General features: G+C 44.3%; 1 protein-coding gene across 1 annotated transcript; it reads left to right on the top strand.

Annotated features, from left to right (window-relative positions):
• Nucleotides 1-233: 233 nt before the first annotated feature.
• On the top strand, nucleotides 234-5837 carry LOC113406175 (kelch-like protein diablo). Its single transcript, XM_026649271.1, has 4 exons — nucleotides 234-315; nucleotides 917-995; nucleotides 1873-2100; nucleotides 4391-5837. Exons 1-4 carry the CDS (start codon nucleotides 234-236, stop codon nucleotides 5835-5837), a joined length of 1836 nt encoding a protein of 611 aa, XP_026505056.1.
• Nucleotides 5838-10809: the final 4972 nt, after the last annotated feature.

Raw genomic sequence — 10809 nt, 5'->3', positions numbered from 1 at the left:
CTGCGTAATGGCCTAACCACTGGACCACCCATCCTCTTTACTTCAAACAGGCTACTTCCCCTGACATTGTGTCTTCAGAGAAAGGCTGTTTAAGGAGCTGACTCTGTGTGTAACAATCAGGGTTACTGAATTCTCCTATTTCAACTCCTGGCAGGACTGGTTGGTGATTCTGAGGATCCCAAGGGGATATTTCAGTCTTGTAGATTCCTAAATCCATTTCAGTGGTTGGAATAATGGATTCCCTAATGGATGTGGACAATGAAAAGGATGACACCCAAGATGCACCTCAGTCCCTGGGAAGCTTTGTGAGTCAGGGTAGGTTTGCTGCTCTGATGAGTGATATGAGTTAGGAGTGGTCCCTTTAGTGTAACATTCTGTGATATCCAGAGGCTACTGAATGGCTGAGGCTGCAGTCAGTGTCCACAAAACGAACTGGGATAGAAGCTATCTTTCCCATTTCGCTTTTTTTGCATGTGGATTTGATGCTGGTAAAGATGCTGGCTGACAGCTCTACAGGTCGTTTACACACAGAGCAATTATGGCACAACATCAGCAACATTGAAAGATTCGATTCACACATATTGTGTGCTGCCATTGCATTTCACCCCTGTTCTGGAGGGCCCTTTCAGAGTTTGGGCTCTCTGCTGTACCTGCCAGCAAGGGAGGCCAGGTGACTAGTTCCAGTTTTTTGTGATGTTGACTCCTGTTCACTTGGAACTGGACTGAGACCCATCAAACTAATTCCCAACAGAGACCACCAAATGGTTATTCGATCTGAATGACTGTTGGTTCCTTATCAGTTCATTTGCCCTGAGATAAGGTATTAGTCCTTAAATATTTCTAGTAGAAGATGTCATTTCTTTCTACCTGCATATTTCTGATCAAGGTTTTGGCTTTGTTTTCCCCACTCCTGCAGGTTTAAAGCAGATGTATCTCAACCAGCAGTTCTGTGATGCTACACTGGTGGTTGAAGGAAGGAGGTTTCCCTGTCACAGGTGGGTTTCTGCTCCATGCTGAATTCAACATGCTAGTAGCTTCTGGATATAAGAACCAGAAACTACATACTGTTGAAACAGGACAGAAGAAGTTATTTACTTGGGGAGGTGAAGCAACCTATTTTAGTATACAGAACTCATAGCAGCATGAAAAGACTTAATAATAGAACAGTATCTAATCTGTATAAATGGCACCTTTCATCACAAAAGATCCTACAGGGAACATTTCACCTAGAAATGAAATGCAGCCAACAGGTGCAAAACACATGGTAAAACTCTGGGGGGTGGAGGGGAAGGAAAATTTCCCAAAGGCAACAAGGCAACTCCCCTACTCTTACAGTATCCTACCTATCTATGTCCCTTGGGATCTCCACAGAAAGTACAGCTCTCCTCTAAACAGGATATAAAAATGCACCATCATGTCCCATATTTATTGGGGGGGTTATGTTTTTAGATAAAATTTTTCCTATTTACATTTTAAAAATCTGGATTTCCCCTAAACTGCCCCCCAAGATCTCAAAGTCAAATAGTTTTTTTTTCTGGCGTCTGTGTCACTCCCAGTACCCCACAAGTGATCACAACATTGGCGTTATGTACCATCCCAAGGATAGCACCTCCTGCTGCACAGCAACTCCCACTAGCATCATATGGAGAAAATAATTTTAATGCTGACTTTGGAGGAAGAGACCTTCCTATTGAGTTAACCTTCACCATATCCTGGAGCACCCTAAGTTATCTCAGAGATCTCCCCTTCAAATACTAAACAAGCCCTTCCCTGCTTAACTAGGAGAGAGCTGATGAGATCAGAGCCCCCAGAAGTGAACTGGTTGCAAATACCACATGTAATCTCTTAGCACAGTTGCGTCTCTTGGTGCAGGGTGCTGTTGGCCTCAGTCAGCCCATACTTCCGGGTCATGTTCACCAACTCCTTCAAAGAGTCCCAGGATGGGGAAGTTTTGCTCAAGGCTATAGCCCCCTCCATCATCCAAAGCATGCTGAATTATCTCTATTTAGAGGAGATATCACTTACTGCAGAGACTGCTGAAGAGTTGTTTATCGCATCCAGTAGGCTCCAGATCCTCCCACTAGAGGAGATCATTAGCAGGTAACTCACAATGACCTCACTCGTCTCCTCCTTGTACTTAGGGTGGGTGTGATATAAGATTGTTTGTGAGGGTCTATACGTGCTGTTTGGGTATAGATTGGTTCCATTATTTATGTATTGGGAAAACCTCTCACAGATGCAACACAAGCATTTCAATAAAATGTAATTTAAAAATCAACACATCTGGCCTGATTCCTGCATAAACATTTTGAAAAATTCTATTGTAGAGGAGCTGAATGACCCAGTGATAAGAATATTGGATCAAAGAGGATTTGACTTCTAAGTTGTTGAGTCAAATTCAGTTCTGAGTAGAACATACAAAACACCAGAACAATTAGACCAGTTTTCAGTTAAGCAGAAGACAAACCAAGGCCTGCACGTGCTGTGAAATCTGGAAGGGCTCTATCCAGGGACAGGTTTGAAGCACAGTGGAAAAGGGCAGTAAATGTGTGGGGGAAGTGTGACCTGCCCCTTTCCATGTTGTATAAAGTTTGTAGATTAAATATAGGGTGTCCATCCCTAGAGTTTTCAATTTGGTATCAGCATGACATTAACATAAAATAGTCAAGGGTGCCCTGCCTGTTTTGTCGCAGTTTCAAGGAACTTTGTCTTGCCCCAAAATCTCATGAGACCATGTTATACAGTGTGTAAGCATGGGCAGCTAGCCCCTGGCACTGCACCTTCTGCCTGAGGCCCCGCCGCTCCCCTCCCCTACCTCTTCCACTCCCCTTCCTCCTGGAGACCCTCCCTCCCCCAGCAGCTGTCAGCCCCCACTCCCTAGCCCTGGGCCGCCCCACCCGAGCGCCCCCATCCCCAGAGCGCTGGACGGTATGCCTTCAGCACTCTGAGCACCTGGAGGTCCCCTAGTGCTGGATGGCCCTATCTGCCCCAAGTTCCAGCCCCAGCCCACTTCCGAGAAGAGAAGCAGCCTGCCTGGGCAGGGGCCAAAGGGGAAGTGGCAAGCAGGAGGGCGCCTCAGGGCAGAGCCTCCCCTCAGGGCTTAGCCTCCCCTGGCCTGCAATACCCGCCACCCATGTGTGTGAGAAAGTTGGGCAGTGAAGAATCACTCCTAGAAATTATCCCAAGTGAAACAATTTGTTCTAGAAGATGGGGAACTGTTTATGTCCAGCCCAATTGAAGCTTGTGTGGTTTGGGAGAGGGCATGTGGTCTAATAAGGGAAGTTATTAAGTGGGGGACTCCTGGGTTCTATTCCTAGCTCTGCTACTGCTCCCCTCTGTAACCTGGTTAGGTCATTTTCCCTTCTGTATGTCAGTTTATCATATTAAAGAATGCTCATACTAACACTGACAGACTTCACAGAGGGGTTGTGAGATTTGATGAATAAATATTTGTTCTTGAGTTCCCTGGGGTACTGCAGATAGACAAAGTATTATTTGTGCAGTATCAGATACCAAGACAGCTAGCAACCCAGAGTCATACATAGAGAGCTGAGTGAAATATTTTTGACAAATACTTTATTCGCCACAAAATAAATTTTGGTTGACCCAAAACTATTCACAAATTTCATAAGAATTCCACTTTGTGTAAGCAATAAAATAGTCATTTTAGCAGGGGGAGTGGAACCCAGGTCTCCCACATCTAAGGAGAGTGGCCTAAGCAATGAACTAATAGAATCATTCTACTTCTGACTCTGGCCCAATGATTATTACATTATTGATATACAGTGGCTCAACTTCAACACGAGAGAATGAGAGGTACCCACCCCAGATACCATATAGCTGGAAGGTTAGGATTCTCTCCAGAGAGGTGGGAAACCCAACTGCTCTAGGGACTATTTAATTATGTATACAAGGTAGAACAGCTTCAACAGGATAGACTGAGTGAACCCTGCCCCAAAGCATCCACAGGCCAGTGGCTATAGCACCCTCCTGAGACAGAGAAGACCAATGATCAAATTTTCTGTCCAGGATCAAATCCACCCAGAGGAGGAAGAACATAGCTTGGGTGAGTGCCCTAACCCCTAGGCTGAAAGTTAGACAGGAGCTGCTTCCTTCTCCCACCATTTTGTGAATCTAACCTGAGTTGAATGAAACATTTTGTTCAATCGAACCAAAATTGTCAACTTTTTTGATTCACTGAAATTTTCAGATTTTTTGTTTTGGTTCAACCTAATGCAATTTTAAATGTTATTTTTAGAACTGCTAGTTCCAAATAATCAATTAATCACCATGCTCTATACAGGGACAACCAATTATCTGACACAATCAGGAGACTGACCTTTCTTGGGAGCTCCTCAGTGACATTTATTCCCTTTGTTATTTCTTCCAGATTCTTTGTGAAGAATATTTCCATGGAGAACTGCCTTGGGATTTATGCACTGGCGTATGCCCACAACCACAAAGATCTTCTTCATGCAACCATGCACCACATCGGCTTGAATTTTGGGTCCATCTCTGAGGACTATGATTTCATGTGTCTGGACCTCAGCACTTTGACCAGCATCATCTCCTCGGACGACCTTGTAGTGTCCTCTGAACTGGTTGTCTACCAGGCTGTGCAACGCTGGGTGAGGTTTAAACCAGCCGAGCGCCTCCCAGTGCTTTCTATGCTCATGAGGCACATACGCCTTCCTTTCCTGACCGGTGAAGCACTTGCAGAGATCCAGGCAGACTCAGAACTTTATGGGGATGTTCAGATGTGGTGGAAACAACTGGTTGGGGAAGAAAGGCTGTGGGAGAGTGCGGGACTGAGGCAGGGTATGTATGATGAGTGTATTGTGTGCATGGAGCTGCACAGGTACAAGATTCAACATGGGGAGAATGACTATTCAGAGTTTGACATTGATTCTGACTTGCTTTCTGGAATGGATTGTTTTGATCCTTATACAGGAAGGTGGAAAAAGCTGCCAGGTTTGAAATGCCTGAGACATCCTGCCAGCACAGCTGTGGAGCACAAGCTTTACCTGTCTGGAGGCAAACACCGAGATGGCTCTTGTTCAGACACTCTTTATGAATACAATTCTTTTACTGGCCAATGGATACAGCTCCCCTCCATGTCTGTGCCCCGGGATTCACATGGCTTTCTAGCCTGTAACCTGAAGCTGTATGCTCTTGGGGGACGGAATGACAGACACGGACTCACTTCTGCTGAGACCTTTGACTTGGTGCAGAAGGCATGGACTCCCATTTCCAAATTGCCATTTCGGCTGATATATTTTGCTTCCACAGTGCTGAAGAATAAGTTGTACCTAATAGGTGGAGAAGCTTTGGCAGTAGTACCTAAGCTAGTTTATAGCGGCATTCTGATCTATGACATTAACTTAGATATGTGGACTCAGATGCCTCTGGATTTTAAGTGCTATGAAACAGCTGCTATCTCTATGAATAATGGGATCTGTGTTATTGGTGGGTTCTGTGAAGAAAAAGGTAGACAGCTGACTCTAAGAGGCACTACAGAAGTCTCCTTTCTGTCTAGTACAAAATGTTTTTTCCTCAACGAAGATGGCAAAATGTGTCAGGAAGTTATGATTCCAGAATTACCAGAAACATTTGCCTTTGTTAGTGTGGTTTGTTGGCAGAGGAGAATCTACTTGATGGGTGGTGTAAATTGTTATAGATTATGCAACAGGATTTTCTACTGGGAACCAGGTGATTCCAGTTGGACTGAGTGCCAGGAACATGTCCCCAGCATAGAGGGGTTTATCAGAATATTTAAATGTGTGACACTGAAGATACCAAAAAATACACTCTGCCCCTTCTCCAAGAAATATCTGTAACCCCTACTACCATCAGAGTTACAGACTGCTGCTTTTCAGACACTTGTTAGAGCTTGACCCCTTCACAGTGCAACTAGCATTGAAATATCCCCTCCAGAAGAACTCTCTCTGTCCCTAAACATCAGTTTACCTCACTCATGCTCACCTGGAAATCAGTGATAGTTTTAAGATTGACTTCAATGGGATCAAAATATGTTCCACGGGAATCCGTTGAATTCAAATAGGCTGCATTTAAGAAGATTTGGTTCACACAAGGAGCTGGTTTAAATTCAGTCTCAACATCACTTGGCTTAAAACCATTTTAACACCTCTAGACATCAGTTAAAGGGCACAAATCCTTTTATCCGCCTTCCTTTTCCTGTCTATTTCTCTCCTCCTTTTACCCAGATATTGAGATTAAATCCACTGTTACAAATTTCTCCCTAGGGTAACATCACTGGAGTCAGGGGTTAATTTGGCTCATTGTATTCAGCTGGAGAATAGTTTTGTTCCCCATATCAGTGTGGCTGTGTTTCAAAATATTTGTTTGGTGAAGTTTCCGAACTGTTGCTCCCATGGATCACTGTAAACAGTAATGGTTTCAAGATCTTATTAAAGCCCTTTCCTTGTAATGGTCAGACATGAGTTTGTCTTTCACAGCAGGTGTCTTGGCTCAATGATAAAGCTGAATAAAGAAAATGTTATTAAAAATCATTTTAATATGGTCTTTGTTTTGGTAATAAAATATGAAGATTTTCACTTTCAGACTATTCAATGATTCACACCCAACCCTAGTCATTACCCAATACCATTTAGTGACTTCTCTGCAAAGAGTCACTACGTGTCAGTGTAGTTCCTAGTGGGCAGGAAAGACCAATAATTTCATGGGTCACTCTGTTGTCAAGCTAAGCAGAGAGGCTATGAATTGAATCACTCACAGAATCATGGACTCATAGAAATGTAAGGCTGGAAGAGACCTGGAGAAGCTATTAAGTAAGTCCAGCCCCCTGCAGTGTGGCAGTACCAAGTAAACCTCAGCCATCCTTGACAGGTGTTTCTCCAACTTGTTTTTAAAAGCTTCCAATGATGGACATCCATGTCTCCTCATTTACTTATTTAAATGTCTTAAACATCGGCATGTCTTAAACATCGGCACGGTTACCTCATTGTCCTAGTAGTCTATGCGCCAACAGAGGAATCTGTTGACTCAGTTAAAGATCATTTATACGATCAATTGGAACATCTAGTATGCACAGTCCCTCCACATGATAATCTCATGATCCTGGGTGACCTAAATGCAGTTACTGGCTCCCTGCAAACTGGGTTTGAACAGGTCATTGGTCATTATGATTCAGGCACACGCAATGATAACTCTCGCCTCTTGCTTACATTCTGTGCCTCCCAGAATCTTTCCATTCTTGGGTCATGGTTCAAGTGGCATACACCAGATGTCATGGATCTCTCATGCTGGCATCACTCAGAAGGAGTTGGTCCACATCATTACACGCGATAGGCGTCTCTTCACCTCCTGTAGAGTATATCATGGTGCGGAATGAGAGGCGAACACAGATCACCATCTAGTGGTCGCCCGTATGGTGTTGATGCTCCAATGATAAGCCATGATGAAGAAGAATTTGATATCGATGCACTCAGGGTGCCAGGTTTAGCCAAAAGGTTTTGTATTGATGTCAGCAACAGATTCTCAGCTCTAGCTAATCTGTCAGATTACATGGCGGTTGCCTGGTCCCTGTTCACTTCTACCTTCAACCAATCTGCTGAGCAGACAATTGGCTATAGGCATCCAGCACGCCAACCATGTCTATCAGAGGAGGCCTTCCAGATAATTAAATTGAAGGCCACAGGCTGCCAGTGTGGTGATGAGTGCACTCGTAATCAGCTGAAGCAAAAATTTAACACCCTGGCACTCTGCGATTGTGAGACATATTATAACCAAGTGGCGGATGATGTCAAATTTGGCTTAACCAGGGGCGACTTGAATCCAGCATTCCGTACCATTCGACTTGAAGCCAGCATTCCGTGGTCAAGAGATAGTCACTACAAACGGCATCCTGAATGACAGCCAAGGCCATCCATGTAAATTGGATGATGACATTCTCTCACATTGGGTGGAATATTATCACAGTGCCTTAAACCATCCTTCAGCTGCCGCTTGTTCAGAGATGGATGATCTGGCAGTCACTGCAGTTCTGGATCCAGACATCTGTACTGATGCACTGACATTGGATGAAGTGAAGTGTACCATCTTTAAACTGAAAAACAGACGTGCATCCAGTGCTGATGGCATCCCCTCAAAGCTGCTAAAATGTGGCATTGATCCTGTAGCAGAATCACTTCTGGCCATCTTTTGTCTGGTGTGGAGAACTGGAATCCTGCCAACCACCTAGAAGGACAGTATTGTGATCTCACTCTATAAGGACAAGGGACCACGCAGTGAATGTAAGAGCTACAGGCCAATCACCCTGCTCTCCAGTCCAGGGAAGGTATTTGCGCATGTTTTGCTGGCATGCCAGGAGCCTGTGCTACACCGGAAGTGTTGTCCCCAACCGTCAGGCTTTACGAGGAACAGGTCCACATTAGATGTCATTGTGGCCATTTGCTTGTTGTCAGAGATACATCACAAGTTCAGGAAGCCCCTGCATGTAGCTTATGTTGAGCTTAAGGCTGCATTTGATCCAATAGACTGTGTCGTGTTATGGGAGGCCTTAAAGGGTGTAGGTGTCCCTACCACTCTGCTGGACTTGATTAGAGAGCTGCATAATGGAACCACTGCCCGTGTTTGTCTGGGAACCAGATGTCAGCACCTTTTAAATCCATATCTGGTGTTAGGCAGGGCTGCTTTCTGGCCCCTGCACTCTTCTGTCAGGCAACGGATTTCATAAAGCAGGCTTCCGTCAGGTCCATAGGCATTGAGATTGGTGATCTCTCGCTCACAGACCTTGACTATGTTGATGATGTAGTTATTTTACTACAGAGCCCCGACAGGTTTTGGGAGGCACTCCACCTTCATGGAGGAAGAGTCAGCAAAGATTGTTCTCCATGTTTTGTAGTCAAAGACAAAACTGCAAAATCTAGGACAAGGTCCACCTTCGATTTCAATCTCTTTGAACAATGAAAACGTTGAATCACTTTCCAGCTTTTGCTATCTGGGGTCTATACTTACCAGCTCCTCCAATTCTCACATGGAGTTCTCCATTGGATTGGCATCACAGCATCTGCCACGGGCCGTTTACAACGAATATGGAATCAACATCATCTTAGTATGACAACCAAGTTAAGGATTTATTTGAGCAGTATCCTTCCCATACTGTTGTACGGCTGTGAAACATGGACAGTACGTCACGCAGACTGGACAAAGCTGAAGGCTTTCCACACAGAAAGTCAATGTCATATATTGGGCATAAAGTGGAATGACTTCATGTGTAATGCAGATGTTTATGGTGGTTCAGGTCTAAAGACTACTGGTGCCATTGTCTGCAGGTGGCTCCTTATGCTTTTCAGACATGCACAAGGATGCACAAGATGTTCCAGTGAATGCCATTCTACGGGTGGCTTGTAACATCTGGGATAAAATTCCACCAACTGAGGGGTGGAGGTGGCCCAGAGGCAGACCCCCATTACATGGGTTCATCAGATCTGTTCCGATGTTTGACTCTCAGGCTGTCAAGCCTTCACGGTTGCACAGGTATGGACCAAATGGCGAATGATAGCTACGGCTGACTGTCTGGCTAAGTGTTGAAGAAGAAGAAGAAGAGTGACGGGGACTCCACAAACTCCCTTGGAAGCCTATTCCATAACTACCCTTTTAGTTAGAAAGTTTTTCCTAATATCTAATCTAAATCTCCCTTGCTGCAGATTAAGGCCATTACTTCTAATCCTACCTTCAGTGGACATAAAGAACAACTGATCACCATCCTCTTTCAACAGCCCTTAACATATTGGAAGACTTTTGTCAGGTCACCCCTCAGTTTTCTTTTCTCAAGACTAACCATGCCAAGTTCAATCTTTCCACATTGGTCAGGTATTCTAAACCCTTTATCATTTTTGCTGCTCTCCTTTGGATTTGTCCTAAAGGACACATCCTTCCTAAATTGTGGTGCCCAGAATTGGACACAGTACATCAGGTAGGACCTCACTGGTGCCAAGCAGAGTAGGACAATTACCTCCTGTGTCTTACATACAACACTCCCGTTAATATGCCCCAGAATCATGTTAGCCTTCTTTTGCAGCTGCATCACATTGACAAGTCATATTCAGTTTGTGGTCCACTATAATCCCCAGATCCTTTTTAGCAGTATTACCACCAGACAGTTACTCCCCATTTTGTAGTTATGCATTTAATTTTTCCTTCCTCAGTGAAGGACTTTGCAATTGTCTTTATTGAATTTCATCTCATTGAATTCAGACCAAGTCTCCAATTTGTCAAGGTCATTTTGAATTTTAAACATGTCCTCCGAAGTGCTCACAACCCCTTCTAGCTTGATGATATCTGCAGCTTTTATAAGCAAACTCTTTACTCCATTATCCAAATCATTAACAAAAATATTGAATACATCCAGGACTGACGCCTGCAGGACCCCACTAGATATGCCTTCCCAATCTGACAGTAAACCATCAATAACTATTTTTTCAACCAGTTGTGCACCTGCATTATAGTAAATTCATCTATGCCACGGTTCCCTAATTTACTTATGAGAATGTCATGCAGAACTGTGTCAAAAGCCTTACTAAAATCAAGGTATATTATGTCTACTACTTCCCCCCATACACTAGGTCAGGGGTCGGCAACGTTTGGCACGCGGCTCACCAGGGTAAGCAATCGGCCGAACCTGCCGCGTCAGCAGGTAAATAAAACTGGCCCGGCCCGCCAGGGTGCTTACCCTGGCGAGCCACGTGCCAAACGTTGCCGACCCCTGCAGTAGGTCAATAATGCTATCAAAGAAAGAAATTAAGTTGATTTGGCATGATTTTTTCT

This window comes from Terrapene carolina, unplaced genomic scaffold (assembly GCF_002925995.2).
Source record: "Terrapene carolina triunguis isolate 2854851 unplaced genomic scaffold, T_m_triunguis-2.0 Scaffold23, whole genome shotgun sequence".
NCBI classification, from domain to species: Eukaryota; Metazoa; Chordata; order Testudines; family Emydidae; genus Terrapene; species Terrapene triunguis.
This window is presented reverse-complemented; position numbering and strand designations above follow the sequence as displayed.

Excerpts from the sequence above, each read along its gene's own strand:
- LOC113406175 (XM_026649271.1), top strand. The coding sequence starts at position 234 with ATGGATTCCCTAATGGATGTGGACAATGAAAAGGATGACACCCAAGAT. Across the intron at positions 996-1,872 it reads AGGAGGTTTCCCTGTCACAG|GGTGCTGTTGGCCTCAGTCA; the intron begins GTGGGTTTCTGC and ends CTCTTGGTGCAG. Across the intron at positions 2,101-4,390 it reads CTAGAGGAGATCATTAGCAG|ATTCTTTGTGAAGAATATTT; the intron begins GTAACTCACAAT and ends TATTTCTTCCAG.